This window comes from Synchytrium microbalum (assembly GCF_006535985.1).
Source record: "Synchytrium microbalum strain JEL517 chromosome Unknown SmJEL517_scf0042, whole genome shotgun sequence".
In the NCBI taxonomy this organism is placed as follows: Eukaryota; Fungi; Chytridiomycota; class Chytridiomycetes; order Synchytriales; family Synchytriaceae; genus Synchytrium; species Synchytrium microbalum.
In genome coordinates, this window is record NW_022158391.1 from 105120 (window position 1) to 122580 (window position 17461).

Below are 17461 nucleotides of genomic sequence, written 5' to 3' on the forward strand. Positions count from 1 at the left end.
TGGAAAAATTCCGTGGACCGTCATCCCAACAAGAAGTGTTTGGTTTTTGCCGAGGATGGCAGATCATGGTAAAACAATTTGTGTCGGGCGTGATGTTATGGTCAAACCACAATGTGAGCTAATCGCATTTCAATTATTTTAATAAAGGACGTACGGGGAAATTGATGCATGTAAGCTTTGGGCGGGTTGACTCTCGCTGGCCCGATCGTCGTCGTCATAACACACACTAACAACACGAACCTTTCACTGTAGTGTCAAATGCATTGGGAAACATGCTGGTCTCCGTTGGCGCGAAGCCCAAGGGAGTCGTTCCAATCGTGCAAGAAAACAGCCCCGAGTTTGTAGTGTCGTGGTTGGCGATTATGAAAGCAGGATGCACTGCCGCACTCATAAACCACAACCTACGTGACAAACCACTCGTACATTGCTTAAATGTTGCTCACGGTGGTCAGATCCTCTATTCTCCCGAATTCGAGCAACCAATGAAGGATATCGAACCGTTACTCACACGGAAGGATGTGCTTTTGATTGCTATTGGACCTGGTTCTGAAAAACTCAAGCATCGCAAGTGCTTGACATTGGAAATGTTGAGCACGATGAATACAAGTCCTGTTCCAGGTGCGCTGACTTCGGTTGGGCCCACTGATATGGCAGAGTTTATTTATGTAAGTTTTGAGTTGGATAGTCGGATAATTTTTGCATTCCGGAGCTAAATTTCCCCTTTTTTGTGTCTTCAAGACATCGGGAACTACTGGGCTTCCAAGTACGTGTTTACATCAACGGTTTGTAACTCTTAAGATCGTTAATTCACACCCCCTCCTTCTCTCTGTCATTTCACAGAGGCTGTCAACATATCGCACGCTCGGTTGGATATGGCAGGTCTCATCGGGACCATGTATGCACGATACCGCCCCGACGACGTTTCGTACACTGGCATGGTACTTAGACAACCAAGTATTGACCGCTCGCGTTCAAAAAGACATTTTACCCACGATTTTCTTCATCTAGCCGCTCTATCACTCAGCAGCCAACTGGCTCTGTATGACTGCCTCCTTCTTTTCAGGAATGACGTTTGTGTTGGCACGAAAATTCAGTGCTTCGAGATTCTTTTCTGATTGTGCCAAGTATGGTTGTACGACTTCACAATAGTACGTACTAGTCAATTTCATGTTGGATCGAGTATCGAATTTCTAAAAATCTTACAATTCGTTACATTGTTGTAGTATTGGAGAGCTTTGCCGGTAAATTGTCGTCCCTTTTCAAAACTCAGAATACCAACTAATGTTTCGAGTTTTGTCGTTTGCAGTTACCTTCTAGCAACGGTATGTATCTTTGCATGCCTATGCCTCGGAGCGTCTGGAATAGGCATCGACCTTGCGTCTGTGTAGCAGCTGACTGTTTTTTCGCATTTCTTAGCCACCAAATCCAGCTGTCGATCGTGGACATAAAGTGAGAGTTATGGTTGGAAATGGTACGCAATTATGCTGAAAATGAGTTCAGTGAACACAATGGGAAACAAACTTGTTGAACCCCACCCTTGGTCCTTCGTAGGTCTGAGACCGGAAATTTGGTTGCAATTTAGACAGAGGTTTGGGATCCAGTAAGTGGAAACAGAGGATTTCGCAGGTTCTCATATAAATATGGATCCAGTTTGTGACCTCTTTTGTGCATTTTTTAGGGAAATCGCCGAGTAAGTCTTCTGGCAGGATTTCAAATCATATAACTGACGCCACCAAACTAATTGGGTCCTTGTGTTTACCTCCCCTCAGATTTTACGGTGCAACGTAAGATACATTCGATTTGATGAATCACTATCACGATACCCGCATCTCACACGTTTTCCCGTGACAGTGAGGGTGTAGTCGGTACATTTAACTTTAATAATTCAGATGCCACTGCTGGAAGCATTGGACGATCAACGGCTTGGACAAGACTCGCTGACTTTTCGCGAATCGTTAAGGTGTGTGTCATCCACAATCGAGATGAGTTGTCTGTTGACTTCTCTCCTCTTTGATATTCTGAAATGTACATCCAACTTACTCAACCACGTACGATGCTCTTTCTGTAGTTTGACTTTGACGAGGAGAAACCAGTCCGTGGACCAGACGGATTCTGTGTCGAGTGCTTCCACGACGAGCCCGGTGAATTGATCGCGGAACTCGATGAAGCTGCTGGTCGTACATTCTCTGGGTACTTTGAGAATAACGAAGGGACATCTAAAAAGTTGCTTAAAGATGTGTTTAGAAAGGGAGACTTGTGGTGTAAGTGTGTGTGTTCTGTAAACGTATTACCGCATCTTAGCTCGCTTTACAATTCCATTAGATCGCACTGGTGATATCATTAGAAGGGATAGAAACGGTTACTGCTACTTTATGGTGAGTGCTGCTATTGTGTCGCATTTACAAGCGTTCTTCTCATCATTCTTTTAACCTGTTAGGATCGTATCGGTGATACATTTAGATGGAAGGGCGAAAATGTGGCTACAAATGGTAACCTTATTCATACAGTCGTTTTCTTGCACGAAGATCTTGTGAAAATTGTCGCCAAAGTACTGGCTCTGACACATCGCCAACAATCTGTAGAGGTAGCCGATGTTCTTAATGCCTTCCCTGGCATACAAGAGAGTAACGTGTATGGAGTCCAGGTTCCAGGCAAAGGTACGTAACATTGTTTCATTTGTATTTGCGTCCTTTTGGTTGTATTGTGTTTACGTGCTGCTTTATCATAGACGGCCGTGCAGGAATGGCCTCAATTGTAAAAACGCCCGAGTTCAACCTTTCCGAGTTTGGAACCTACGTCGCTGAGAAGCTGCCTCGATACGCTCTTCCCATTTGGGTTCGTCTGCAAAATGAGATGACGACGACGGTGACCTTCAAACATGTGAAGACAGCATTACGAGATGCTGGTATGGATCCTCGTAAAGTAACGGATCCTCTCTACATGTTTGATGAGGATAAGAAGCAGTATGTAAAGTTCACGATGAAGGAGTACAATGATGTTGTGGGTGGCAAGGTGAAATTGTGAGGAGAATTTAGTATTGTGGACTTGTGGACGATTGAGTTAGAAGAATGGAATTCTAAAGAGATGGAATAAAATAAAGTGGTTTTGGTTGATTGAATTTTACGTGTCGATTGCTGTGATCCATGCGAGATGGGACCTCCGAGGTCGCTCTAACGTGGATATGGAGGAGACCAAATAATTTTCGTGAAGGTAATGTTCGCGTCAAATCACGGTCTAAACTCCAGTACAATCCATGATTCGTAATCTTTCCAAGACTTATCAACGTTTCTTCAGCTCCGTCAAACACAATAGAAAAACAAACCAATAGAAACAAGAAGATCAAAATCCACGTATAGAAATGTCGGCACAACAACGTATCTCCAGTCTCTCTGCTCACTTGGTAGCAGCAAACAACCACCAAGAAAATCACGTTTCCGAAAATGCACTGGCTGCCGGAAAGCGAGCCAAGTCTCCAAACGATGTCGTCATTGTCTCTGCCCGTAAGCTGACTCGATTTGTGCCCTTCATATGGTATCATATTGCCATTTATGTCCGTTCTTGATGCTGCTGCCACCACGTCGTCGCATTTGTTATGTCTTTTTCTGGAAGAATTCATATATTGGAATCATTTCCTGATCTGATCCGCTATTGGTTTTATATGCGCTGGAATCAGTACTGATCGAAAACAACATCATTTCATAGTTCGCTCTCCTATCTGTAAAGGCGGCCGTGGTGCATTCAAGGTACTCTTATTCACACGTGAAAAACAGACAACAACACACACCATCTCCTTTGTTGCTGAAACCACTTCCAAATCCCCTTCATTCTCTAGGAAACTCATCCTGAATTCCTCTTGACTCAAGTCTTGAAGGCTACTATTGCCAAAACCGGCATTGACCCTGCCAAAATTGAAGACGTTCAAGTTGGTAACGTCCTCATGCCTGGTGCTGGTATCCAAACCTCTCGTATGGCTGCTATCTATGCTGGGTAAGTCGAAGGAGGCTTTAGCTTGGAGGTCATACTAGAAGGGGCATCTCTGTTTTTTGCCCAATCCATTGGAATTCTAAGGGTTGGTCATATTTACCATTGCAAGGTCTGACACAGCTTTCTCTTATCATAGGATCCCAGAATCTGCTGCAACAGCAGCCGTCAATCGTCAATGCGGTTCAGGTTGGGCTACTTTGTTTAACTTGTTGGCAATGATGGTAACGAATCCAAAACTAACGTATTTATCATCAATGCGGCACAGGTTTGGCTACTTGTGCAAACATTGCTGCTTCCATCGCTCAAGGATACATGGACATTGGCATTGGTAAACCAAAAATATTATAATAGCAAGCATCATAATACTTGTGCCGTATTGCTGACTTGACTCATATTTAGGCGCGGGTGTCGAATCAATGTCCAAATACTATGGCCCACAAGCAATGCCAACAGACATCTCCCCATCAATCCTCGAATTGGAAGCTGCCCAAGACGTCTTGATTCCTATGGGCCAAACATCCGAAAACGTGGCTCAAGAATTCGGAATCACACGTCAAGAACAAGATGATTTGGCATTCCGATCTCATTCTCTAGCTCTCAAGGCTCAAAAGGAAGGATTGTTCAAGAGTGAAATCGTCCCCATCACGTTGGAGGATGGAACTGTTGTGGATGCTGATGATGGTATTCGTCCTACTACTCGTGAAGCTTTGGGAAAACTTCGTCCTGCATTCTCATCTGAAGGTAGGAAATATGTGGAAGAGATCTGTCTTTTTTTGTCAAAAATTTGAGTCCTAAAACCTGACTTTATTCCCGAAAACAGGTACCACTACTGCTGGAAATGCCAGTCAAGTCAGTGATGGAGCTGCTGCTGGTAAGGATGTATTCATGTACTCGATTCGGAGTGTTACAATTCCACCGTCGTAACTCTTTTTGTTGTCTTTTTTTAAGTCTTGTTGATGCGTCGAAGTGTTGCTGAAAAGTTGGGTCTCCCTGTTCTTGCTCGATGGGTCGGCTTCTCTGTTGTCGGTAAGGTCATACTTTATCTGCAACGCCAACAAAACCTCGATCATATTGCTCATCCTCGCTCGTTTAGGTGTTCCTCCTCGAATTATGGGTAAGGCCAACATTCGAGAATACAACATTTCACTCTTCACAACTCACGAACAAAAACTGAAACCGCCAATTCTGTGAACAACAGGTGTTGGACCTGCATTTGCAATTCCTGCCGTTTTGAAACAAACTGGTTTGACTATTGACGACGTAAGAGATCACGCATCAAAAGTTTTGTGTTGGTTGACCGTTACGAGGGTCCTCCGAGGCCATAACTGATTTTTTTATGCTAGATTGACATTTTCGAAGTCAATGAAGCATTTGCTTCTCAAGCTGCATACTGTGTCAAGAAGCTTGGTATTCCAATGGAAAAATTGAATCCCAAGGGTGGTGCTATTGCTTTTGGTGAGTGCATTTTGGCTTTGGTCATGATGTTTTCCGGGTTTGGGAGTCCTTGTGCTGTGTACTTTGGCGGATCAAAAAGTGATCTACTTGATTGACCAAAACAAAATCATTTTCCCCCTGGCTTATAGGTCATCCTTTGGGAATGTAAGCATTGTTTGTCTCAAGTCTTGGAACAAAAATCAATATAGTAAACATCTTTTGTGGTACGTTAGGACAGGAGCACGTCAAATTGCTACTTTATTGCCCGAACTCAAGAGGCAACACAAACGATTTGGTCTTACTTCCATGTGTGTTGGCGTTGGAATGGGATTGGCTTGTGTGTTGGAGAATGAGCAATTGTAAAACGAATTGACTAGTTCGAATAGCAGAACAAGGCAGGATCATGAATACATCATTTTTTACTTCAAACATTGGTAAAACTTTATTTCAGTCATTGTTAAGATTTTTTTTCAAAGTTCGATTTATCGCTTGTTACTGAAAATATGAAAAGCAAACCCCGTATAATTGCACCACGTTTTCCTTTCAAGCCGCCTGTGATAAGGTTGAAGTAAGATGTAGCTGTGCCTTCATGCTGGTAAAAGACAGGTGGTAGCGAAAGCACTTACGGTTGGAGCGACAGGGTCGCGAGCGCCATCGGGCAGTCGAGCATCCATGAGACGTTGTGCCACATGAGCAAAAATTTGTTGAAACTCCCCAATACTGTGTAATAATCGTTTTCGATTATCAATTTTCTTCCAGACTCTGTCATCAACTGAGTCAGGTCGAATAAGATGCTCCTTCTGGAGCATGTTGACTGGAAGAGACTCACGGGTGGACACTGCCGCCAGCTGGTGATACTCCTAAGATAATACAGTGCAAAAGTTCAGAGAGCAATTGTAGAAGGAATTCAAAAGTTGGTTGAGGATAACATTTTCTGCGATTACCCTAACAATAGCAGCAGTCCCTGGTGCCGAGACAAGCAGCTCGTGTTGTACGCCCTTATTTTCCTGGTAAAACGCAGCGTCACCACGCCAATTGGCAGGAAGAGTTTCTGACATGCGGGTCAAGGCCCTTCCGACTTCTCTCAGATACTTTTGGATGCCGAAGGCAGGCATACCACCCTCTCCAAAAGTGAAGCGAGCAATTATGCCACCAAAGAATATGGGTTTGTCCGTTTCATCTTGTCTAGATATTTTGATGAGAGAGATTAGCGAGGCCATTTGAAAGGTTTGGAATCGTGAGATGAATTCGTTCCAAGGGCTGAATCTTCACAGTTTACATTTTGCAATCCGAGTTCGACGGTAAAGATACTCCAATGACATCAATTCTGGTTGATCTGCATTAGCGGGACGTCCATTGTGGTTTTGCCACTCGGGAATTCGTCTGGCGTTACGAATGGAAATAAATATCAGCATTGGGACATTCAGCGAAGAAAAACCGAAGAGACTGTCACAATGTACTATGCTATACGTACTGGGTCAGCGAGCTCACAGCTTGAAACGAGAAGAATTCTGGACCACAGGGGACCAAAAAGAAGTCGCTACTGGCCAGAGCGATGCGATTCATCATGCCCAACGAAGGACTCAAATCCATGAGTACAAAGTTGGCCTTGTGAGCACGAGCAGTGATTTGAGCCAGATGGAAGAGTGCTCCGAATCTGTCAGCAAAGTTTGCAGGCGAGAGGTCGAATATCTGCGACCCAGTGACCAAAGCTTCTTCAAACTTGTAGAGTTCTGGAGAGCCACGTAGTAAATACAAGTGACCTTTAGCTACTCCTCGGGGTGGTTCCGGAATCAAAGTGGGCTATGGTGCAAACGAAGGCGATACGGTCAGTAAGCCTTTCAAACAGGCCATCCCACAAGTAAAAGCTTCACCATGGCACTTACTGACAGCACCTCAATAAGAATGGGCGGAACCAACTCTCGACGCTGAGGGTTGTCCAAGTTGTTCAAGGCAGTGAACATCGTATCTGTGGCTTGCAAGGTACGAAAGTACTTGTCATAATCCCCACGAATTTCATCATTGGGGTCAGTGTTGACATGCCGTCCAAGGACGAACTGGGTCAAGTTCTCTTGAGGATCAAGGTCAAACAATACGACACTCTGACCCTTGCGGACAAGCTCCCAAGCTATAGAGTACACCGACGTAGTCTATATGGTGTGGAGAAAAGCGTTAGAAATAGAAACGGCGACAAAGTCTCTATAGCGGGAATGGTGAAAATGTTTGCAAATGTACGCAAAACTCACTTTACCGACGCCACCCTTGTGATTGAAGAAAGAGACAAGTTTAAATTTATGGCCTCTGTGGTCTTGACTTACACCAGTTCGAGTTGCAGGAAAAGCGTCGGGATGTGCAATTCGGACTTGGAAGCTTGGTTCTTTCTTGGGATACGTCAATATGAGGTGGACTGCTTCAATTTCGTCGACTTGCTCTTCTTTTTCATCGGTTCGAGGCCGTTTAGCAGGTGATGGCGAAGGAGAAAGCATTCTTTGGTGGGCTGGCTGACAAAAGATTCAAAAAATTGTGAGCAGCGTATCAAACCTTTGTAGAAAGCCTGAGTTACTGTACAAGGTTTCTGAAATAAGCTTACCCTTCGAGGAGTTACAATTAGAATGGGTTGCGTTGTTGAGTAAAACGTTGCAGCTTTTGATGGAGGCGTGTACTAGTTTTCAAAGGCTGGCTGCTGGCTGGCTAATGAGCCGCACCACGCGATATCACACCAAGGGTGGACTGAACTATATATTTCAGTGAGGCGCGAGTAGCAGTCGAAAAAATGTCTGTAATGATCATGTCACTCCGTGTGTGTTGCGGTGCTCGTGCGTGTTGTAATTGGTTGACAGTCATATTGGCTGGTTGACGCAAATCAAGCTAGGTGCGACAGACAGGCTCTATCATACACGGCTGAGCGTAGCAGTCGCGTCAAGTGGAACAATACGAGGCTCTGATTCTTCTCGGGAAGAAGAGTTTTGTTCTCTAAGTCGTACTGCTTGCCAGCATTTACGGCCTGTTGATGAGATGAGCGCAAGGACGAGAAGGAAACGATTATATCTACTTTATGTGACCGTTACTTCTCGTTCAAAGGGTTCGTTCTTTCCTTGTCTACCTTTTGGTAGTAGCATTGCCATCATCAACATCTTCATTCAGGGTCATTTGCACATACGTCTTTACCATACGAGTAAGGCAGAGGAGTGGAGACATGACGATGAGACAGAGACAAAAATACAACCTCGGTGTGTCCTACAAAAGTCCTGCAAGGCGTTTCATCAAACGGTAAGTCTGAACCTTTACGATCCGAACACACACAACATACACACGCTCTCGCAACATTCGCTTGTATGCCAAACTCGCCCCTGGCGAGGCAGGAGTACTAAAACATGACCCCCTGGGTACTGGTTGCAGCAACGAAACGGGAGTTTTGCGCCTGGCTGATTCTCTTGATTTTGGAGCACGAGAGAGTAATCGCTGCGCCAGGAGGGAGCCCCTGGCTACCACTGGTATCACTGCCTCGGTGTGCATCGTGTGGTGTAATATACGGCTTCTGTTGAAACCGTTGTTGTAGTTGATCTGTGCGGTTGTCAGATTGAGTTTGCCTACGGTTTCGTTACTAACACTTTTTTCATTCCTTTCCATTCCCTTTTATGTCGCATAACCATTGGGATGTTTACTTGATCTCATCCAAATGTGAGAGCTTTAACTTTTGGCCTGCAAAAAAAGGTCAAACCCAAACGTCATCATACTACTTTTTTTCAAGTCTTGACGTTCAAAAGATCTTACACCTTTTGAGGTGTCTCTTACCATTATTGCTGTCTTGAAGATTCGTGAACTGCTTGCTATCTACTATGGGTGAAAATCAGTGGCATTCAACTCGGGCCTTGTTGCCAATTGCTTGTCTGACAGACGGATTTTCTTCGATAGCCCATATTCCGCAGTAACAGAAACTGTCCGCGTAATGTGTTGCTCTGGTTTATCTCCTTGTGAAAACATTGCTGCTTCCATCGCTCAAGGCTACATCGATATTGGCACTGGTAAACAAAAAAAATACGAGCCTCAGCATATCAACAGCAGCACAATACTCATTTGCTCACGTCAATTTGCAACTACAAACAATCGCTGGAGTTGTATCAGCATCCAAATACTATGTGACTCACAAGCAGCACCATTATCCTCCTCACTTCTGAAATTGAAAACCCTACTCAAGGTTTCTTGATGCCTATGTTTATGAAACATCCGAAACCCTAGCTAAATTTCGACGTCTACTTCACGAACAAGGCCACCTGAATTCCATTACCCTCCTGGCAAGGCTGCAAATGCAAGGATTGGTTTAGAAGTGACATTTTTTCTATTGGCTTTGATATCTGGACTGTGTTAGTGGTGATGGTATTCGTCGCCTTCCTGCTCTTCAAACGTTGAGACAGCGCGGGCCTGTATTCTCGTCAGAAGGTAGATGACAGATTATACAGACCCCAGAAAATGAATTTGCAATTAATCGAACAAGAAGAGTATGAAATGAAAACCTCTCACGGTATTGTTGCAAATATCAGGTACTAATACTGTTGGGAATGGACAGTCAATTAAGTAATGGAGCTGCTGGTTGGTAACGTTGCCATGTTATTGGTCTCAATCTTGAGTGCTTCTCCTTGTCACTGCGTGATTTTATTGCTAGTCTCGACGATGCGCCAAATTGTTGTTAGAAAGAAGAGTATCTATCCCCTGTTCTTGCTTGACGAAGGATGGCTTTCACTCTCATTGGTAAGCAAATTGCAATACCCAGCAATGCCGACAAAAAAGTCAATGGGATTGGGTTGATATAACTCGACGCTGTCTGTCCGTTTTGAAGTCTATTCCTCTTCAAAGTATGGTGTTGGAACCCATTTTAAGACCTTACTATGTCACAAGGGTAACCTTTTTATCACTATGGCGGAACATGCATTCCCAAACGACGGAGCAAAATCTTCCTTTTGAGTATGGATCTTCGCCGACTGCTTTTGGTCCGTTTTTGTTGCTGTGTTCTTTGAGTGTGCATTGGTGATGAGATTCCTTGATGGAATCATTTATGGTGTTTGTTATGTTCTTTGGAATCAATTACACTTTACTCTTCTCAAGCTTGTCATCCCTTTGGGGAATGATACGTCATTGCATATGGGAATGTGAATCGTTGAGGTCTCAACGGCCATTCGAATTGTCGTTACTCTCTGAGTATTGGTGTTGGGAATCGGATTTAGTCTATGTGGCTGGAACTGTCATTGTGTTGGAATGGGCTGTACGTTTGAAAGCGGCGATGTGCCGGTCAAAGCTTGCTTAGACATATACATACGTCAGTGTCTTTTGCTCTGTGGGGAATGTATGTGGTAATCTTTGATACACTTCTGCCCAAACAGTGACATACTGATAGTCGACATCAACCCCAAACGATTTCCTTTTTTAATATGTTGTGTATATATTTCTCGCAATCTGATATAAACGGTAATTTTTTGTACAAGTTTTTGATGTGTTCGACTTACAAGAAAAATAATCCTTTATCCCTCTCTTTTGCTACTCTGTGAAAAATGTAAACAATGAAGCCATAAAAGTCTTCCACCCTCCTCCAATAATTGGGTATTGAGCAAAACCTAACTACAAGAAGTTGAGAATTAGAGGCCACGCGAACAAAGCAAATTCGATGAAGTCGCGGATATGTCCTTTGAAACTCACGCTGACTAATCTTTTCTCCTAGAGCCCTACCAACACTATTTCCTAGTCTTATTTGTCCACCAAGCATCCCGTCCCTTTTCCTCAGCTTGATCCAATAACTGCCATAAATCCAGAACTGTCTGATCAGGAAGTGAATTCAGGTCGAAATCGAATGGTCCTGAGGAAATTTTTGCGACAAGTTTTTTGTTGGTTAGTTGAGACTGCAAGACTAAACAGAAAACATATATCAGCAGCCCCTCGGAACACCATTCAGATGTTTCGTTTCTCTCCTATCATACCTTCTGAATCGGGATCAAAACTGTAAAAGACAGAAGGACTAGCATCCTTTGCTCGTTTGATGAGTATCATGAGATCCACAACAGGCCTTCCTTCCAAATCCAATCTTTCGATACGTTCAAATACATCATTTAGTGTGAATGATTTGCCTGTTGGGTCGTGAAAGACTCTCTATGAAAAAAAGGAGAAAGAGGTTGTAATGTGAGCCCTCATTTGAGAGTCTTGACAAGTTTTTGTGTTACGAATTCCACACTTACATCGTCGTCTTCCTCTGATCCATCATCTCCATTCACCATTTCTTGTTCTACATTCATCGCTACAACTCCTTGCTTGACCTTCATTACTGCAGCTTGTTCATTAACAATTACAGTTTCCTTGTTACTTGAAAGTGGTTCTGATTTAGCACGTTTAGTACCTGCATCACCACCTTTACTGCTCGCATCACTATCATCGTCTTCAACTGTTCTCTTCCTCTTTGCAGTAGAGGGTGATGATGCCGTTGTCGATGAGCGTACGATTACAACGGGATGACTACTTGATGACGATGATTTCTGTTTACCATTACTAGCAACACTACTAGGTTTAGACTTAATGTTATGACCATTACTGGTAGCACCATTGGTCGTAGTAGCACCTGACGCAGCATGTCCTCGAGTAATCGGAGGAGAAGTGGATGAGGATTCTTTGGAAGTCGAATGATTCGAATGTATTGAATCATCGGAATCATAAGACTCTTCATATACGATTTCTTTGGACAGGCTTGATCTTTTTGATGAGGAGTCTGCTGCTGTTGTTACTGCTGGTGATGATGATTTTATTTTTCCTCGTTGAAGTGCTGGATGTTTTCGTTTCGGGGTTGATCCTGCAGTGGTATCGGGCGGCGACGGAGAGTTTCGTGGCGTTTGTAAAAGGTTTCCTTGTATCAGAAGCTGTCTGAAATTCTCGGTGAAGCCTGAAAACACCTATTTGAGAATGAGAGTGGAGTTCAGAATGAGCGCACAATTCTCTGCCTCTCCACTGAGCTCAAGGCGAGGACACGATTCTTCCTCCCTTTACAACTTCTTATCGTACGCATACCTTGTCTTCCTCCTTGTCATAATACGACCACCTTTTAGCATCCTTTTTGATATCACTTCCTTCGAATCGAATAGGAGCCATCGTTTTCAAAAAGGGGCCTTCTACAAAGTGGACTTCAACCATCATTTCGTGTGGAACATATCCGTGAGCCTCGAATCTGTAAGGAGCTGAAGTCCTCACTAAGCGAAAGGATGGTTGGGAATAGTGAGCAACATATGCGATGGGAGAATGAGATGATCGAACAAGGGGGGGAGTATGCAAACGATGATGATCCACGATACAACAACAGCGTACCTTGTGGACCGAGCCCAAAGTCCGGGTGAGGATGGAAGATGACACACTGCACGTACGGCATATCTTTGGCTTCCTAAAAACACGATGCGGAATAAGTAGGAATGAAATCTATACACTTTATAATCATCAAACACGTTTACATCAGGTAAGTCTGCGCCCGGATTTTTGCATGTAATAGTGACATTCCACTCCTTGAATTTCTCGACCGAGTGCCGATGTTCCGGTTCCTGTGACTTTCTGAATCTGCATCTTGCGACTACTCTACAGCTCTTTACTAGTGGCGAGTCCTAATAGTGAATGTGAGTTTGTGTGTGAGAATGGCATTGTAAGTGTTTTGACATGTGGTTTGATGAGTTTGAACAGAGTCAGTTGGCAGCAGGGAGGACTTGTTTCCGGACATACCCGTTGTTTGCCCATGGAGGCCATCATCACTGGCAAAGTTACAATGTTGCTACAGCATCAAATCGTTGCGTGCTGATTTGTTGAAGAGTGTGACCTTTTCCGGAGAAGGAGCTGCTTGTTTGTGGTGGATGTCTCGAGTTGAGAAGCGGGCTGCCCTGCTAGATGCTCTATGGAGGATGCAACGAGAATGTACACTTGAGCTTCCTCTCGTGTTGTCTCGCTTACTCGTCTTTTGATGCGAGTTCAGTCAAATCGCCAAAGCCAGAATGTGATGACTGCTGATTCAATCGTATCTGCCTAGTTCGCTGGCGAATATCACGCTTACACAAGTGGTATGGCATAAATATCATCAATCCTTTATACAAAATGTCTTGTACAGCAAAAAAAGCGACAAATTCCAAGATTATTAGTTGGACAACGAGTTCAATACATCGTTGCACGTCTGATCCCCTCTAATGCATACAAACCTAGCAAGAAATAATAGTCGTAAGAATACAATTCCAGTGCATCTAGATCCATTCATCGTGGAGTTCAACAGGCAAGCTCACCAGTCGCCATAGTGGCACTTGACTTGATTCCCTCCACAAGGACATAGTATAGGCTCGTCCACACACTGATTAGAGTCACTACATATGAATCCCTTGCATATCTCTGGTGAATATATGTATAACGGTGAGTGGCGTGTCTAAGTTGGATCCTGTCCGAAACCAAACGATCATATCGTTGCCCGCTTGTACCTTCAGCCTTTGGTTGTTGGAAGTGTTGCTGCTCTTCTTCAGCACCTTGATTGAAGAATTGCTACATTTGAGATGCAAGGTAGAGGTGTAGTGAGTGAAGGTTGAACATTATTGTAATTGTTTTCTTCTCACTTACAAAGAAAGCAGTAGTCGGCCTACTTAGTAGTAGCGTGATGACAGCCAGGATCAGAAGTGAGCAGCGCATGATGGTGTGTCCAATTGTTTATGTCCTGTTCTCAGCGACCAAACATGTGAGATGGGGATTTGGATGTCAAGTCGCGAACGCGTTTTCACATATAGATTATGCCAACAGTAATGGGATATCCACTAGTAAAGTCACGAAAGTTCACGTCCATTCATGCATAATACGACGTCATTGAGAATTTTCGTACTTCGCATGCTGGCCTTTTCTTTAAACTTTTTTTTACCGCCTCCAAACGACTCGATTCACAGACTAGCATATAGACAGTCACTAGAAGAATGCCGCCAAAGAATAAGAATAATAAGAAGGGTGGAAAGGCTGCCGATAAAGTCAAAGATGAGGCAAAAGCTGGCTCCGTTGCGAGCGAGGACAGCGGTGTTGTCTTGTTGGCTGAAGACATGGAGGCAATGAGCCTGTCTGGTAAATCTCCATCTGATATCAACAGAAGGTATGCAATATGATCTGTCTCATTACTCTTGACATTGCTTGTTTCTCTTCAGTTGCTCCTTCATTTTGCATGTGCAGAAAAAAAGAAGATTTTGCTCGCACATCATGAATCTGAAACTGAGCAATACTGTTGATCAATCTTGACACTTGGACACTGAGATCGTCATTATTTGGCATTTATTGCCATCATTGGAATCATGAATTCCGTTCTACCTTCTACTCTTTGCACTGACACTCTCAAAAACCAAACGCTCTCAACAATCACTAAACACACACCCGTTTCCAAATTAGTGTCACTGGTGTCTTGACATCCCACAGAGACTCACGAGACATCAAAGTCGAACTCTTCTCAATGTCCTACTTTTCCCAAGTCCTCATCCAAGAAACTACCATCGAACTCAACTTTGGTAGACGTTATGCTCTCATCGGTGCTAACGGATCTGGTAAATCCACATTCTTGAAGGCTCTATCTTCCGGTGAAATACCGCTCCCAAGTCACATCGATACATATCTGTTGCGCGAAGAATACCCCGCTACGGACAAGAGTGCGCTTGAAGCTGTCATGGATGTCTGTGAACAGGAAGTCAAGCGTTTGGAACATGAAATGGAGACTATTATGGTTGAAGTAAGTATACATTGAATATGATTGAACAATTGGTCATTCGCTCTATGCTGTAGCTGTTCTTTGCCACCTTATGATTCTCCAACACAATATATCATTACCCACCACTCACGATCAACTGAATCCACAGGACCCAGAATCACCACTATTAGACGATATTTATGCCCGTCTCGATACCCTAGACCCTGCTACCTTTGAAACTAGAGCTGCATCCATCCTCATCGGTCTAGGTTTCACTGATAAAACAATGCAGAAAAAGACTCGTGACTTGTCTGGTGGTTGGAGAATGAGAGTCTCCTTGGCTAGAGCTCTATTCGTACGTCCTACTCTGCTCTTGTTGGATCAACCTACAAATCACTTGGATTTGGGTGCTGTCGTGTGGTTGGAAAACTACTTGGCTCAATACGATCGTATCTTGTTGATGATTTGTCATTCTCAAGGTAATGTTGATTGTCTGGTTTGACGGTTGTTTATATGAAGCACGGCTCTTGCATCTTGCGAGTGAACATTCGTGATATTATCTGGAATGATTGTTTTGTTGACTTTATTTCCTTCTTTTCAGATTTCATGAACTCTGTCTGTACCAATATTATTCACTTGACTCCCCAAAAGAAGGTCTTCCAATAGTACGTCATTCCCTGAGGGCTTTGGTCGGTTTAGGGCTTTCAGCAGATTAATTTTCTTTCCCTCAACCTTAGTTATGCTGGTAACTTCGACTCCATGGTCAAGACCAAGGAAGAATTGGAAGTCAACCAAGCCAAGGTAATTTGAGTGAAATGCAAAAAAGATCAGAATACTTTCACATTACCTTGATGAAATCAAGATCTCACTCATACCATTTGGTTTTTATTATATAGGCGTTCACCAAACAACAAGCTGAAATCGATCACATGAAAAAGTTCATTTCCTCTGTTGGTACTTATGCCAACTTGGTCAAACAAGGTTAGTCATTGTTGGATGGGTTCTTAGAGGCCAAAGTGGCAGCTTTTCAACAATACCAGACGCGCTCAAGTGAGACTTTGAAACTCGTCACTCATAACATCAATTTCAAATCTAGCCAAATCCAGACAAAAGATTCTGGACAAGATGGAAGCCGCTGGTTTGGTAGAAGAAGTCGAAAAAGAAAATATCTGGAGCTTCCGATTTGGTAGTGCAGGTCAACTCCCACCACCAGTCCTGTCATTCACAGGAGTGTCCTTCTCGTACAGCGGCAAGAAGGCCGATAATATTTATGAAGACCTTGAAATGGGTGTCGACACCGAATCCCGTATTGCTCTTGTCGGACCAAACGGAGCTGGTAAATCCACCCTCCTGAAACTCATGATGGGAGACTTGGCCCCAACAGCAGGTTCCATTGGACGACACACCCGATTAAAGATGTGCAAATACTCTCAACATTCAGCGGATCAGCTAGATTTGACTGTATCAGCAATCGATTATCTACGAAATAAATTCCAGGACCAGCCTCAGGATATCTCACATTGGAGACAACAGGTTGGGCGATTCGGGTTGACTGGTAAATCACAATTGTGTCCTATTGGACAATTGTCTGATGGACAAAAGTCTCGTATTACATTCTGTGAATTGTCATTGTCCAATCCAAACGTGATCTTGTTGGACGAACCTACTAATGCATTGGATATTGAAACAAGTAAGTTGTCGCATTGTACTGTTGTGGTTGAGTGGAGAATCGGGAGTAGAGGTTGAAAATAAGGGAGACTGTCATCAACTTCGTTTTTGCCATACTCAATCAATTTCTAAGCTCTCGTTATTCCTCCCTAATTAGTTGATTCTCTTGCTGAAGCTCTGAATGCATTTGATGGTGGTGTTGTCCTTGTGTCTCACGATTTCAGACTGATCTCGCAAGTTGCAGATGTAAGTCGTTTTGTCGCTGGGCTGAGGTTTTTGTTTCTCGAGTTGAATGCCTTTGTTAAACATCCTTTTCATTCTTCAATAGCAAATTTGGGTGTGTGAAAACAAGAAGATAACGCCATGGGAAGGAACCATCTCCTCATATAAGAAGAAACTACAAGGCGATGTTGTTGGTAAAAAGTAGAATGTTTGGAGGGAAGTCATTATGCTATTTAGGTATAGTTTAATACTGATGAGAAGGAGAAGAAGAGTTTGGTTAGGTGGAAGTTTATGTGTGCCTGTAGATAAAAGGAAAACTCTTTATGAAAGGAATTATTTTGTCTTGCTAGAAAGTTATTTCATGCTTATAGAATAGAAAAGAACAACCCCAAATTATGATGCCAGATGTGTTTTATAATACGGTGTGCAAAAAAGTAGGAAGGA

General features: G+C 43.4%; 3 protein-coding genes across 3 annotated transcripts; 2 read left to right on the forward strand and 1 right to left on the reverse strand.

The window, feature by feature from the left end:
* Positions 1-3358: 3358 nt before the first annotated feature.
* SmJEL517_g05111 (uncharacterized protein) lies at positions 3359-5781 on the forward strand (the record flags this gene model as incomplete). Its single annotated transcript, XM_031171039.1, has 13 exons — positions 3359-3500; positions 3703-3743; positions 3833-3987; positions 4121-4170; positions 4250-4312; positions 4384-4725; positions 4805-4855; positions 4933-5010; positions 5078-5098; positions 5183-5244; positions 5328-5439; positions 5568-5583; positions 5652-5781. 13 exons carry the CDS (start codon positions 3359-3361, stop codon positions 5779-5781), a joined length of 1263 nt encoding a protein of 420 aa, XP_031022977.1.
* A 5363-nt stretch (positions 5782-11144) lies between these two features.
* On the reverse strand, positions 11145-13173 carry SmJEL517_g05112 (uncharacterized protein; the record flags this gene model as incomplete). Its single annotated transcript, XM_031171040.1, has 7 exons — positions 11145-11317; positions 11388-11556; positions 11643-12347; positions 12463-12641; positions 12757-12829; positions 12897-13043; positions 13159-13173. 7 exons carry the CDS (start codon positions 13171-13173, stop codon positions 11145-11147), a joined length of 1461 nt encoding a protein of 486 aa, XP_031022974.1.
* Positions 13174-14375: 1202 nt separating this feature from the next.
* On the forward strand, positions 14376-17222 carry SmJEL517_g05113 (uncharacterized protein; the record flags this gene model as incomplete). Its single annotated transcript, XM_031171041.1, has 9 exons — positions 14376-14545; positions 14836-15169; positions 15297-15606; positions 15729-15792; positions 15865-15928; positions 16024-16108; positions 16224-16817; positions 16953-17041; positions 17124-17222. The coding sequence occupies 9 exons, from the start codon at positions 14376-14378 to the stop codon at positions 17220-17222; spliced, it is 1809 nt and encodes a 602-aa protein (XP_031022975.1).
* Between the last annotated feature and the right edge of the window lie 239 nt (positions 17223-17461).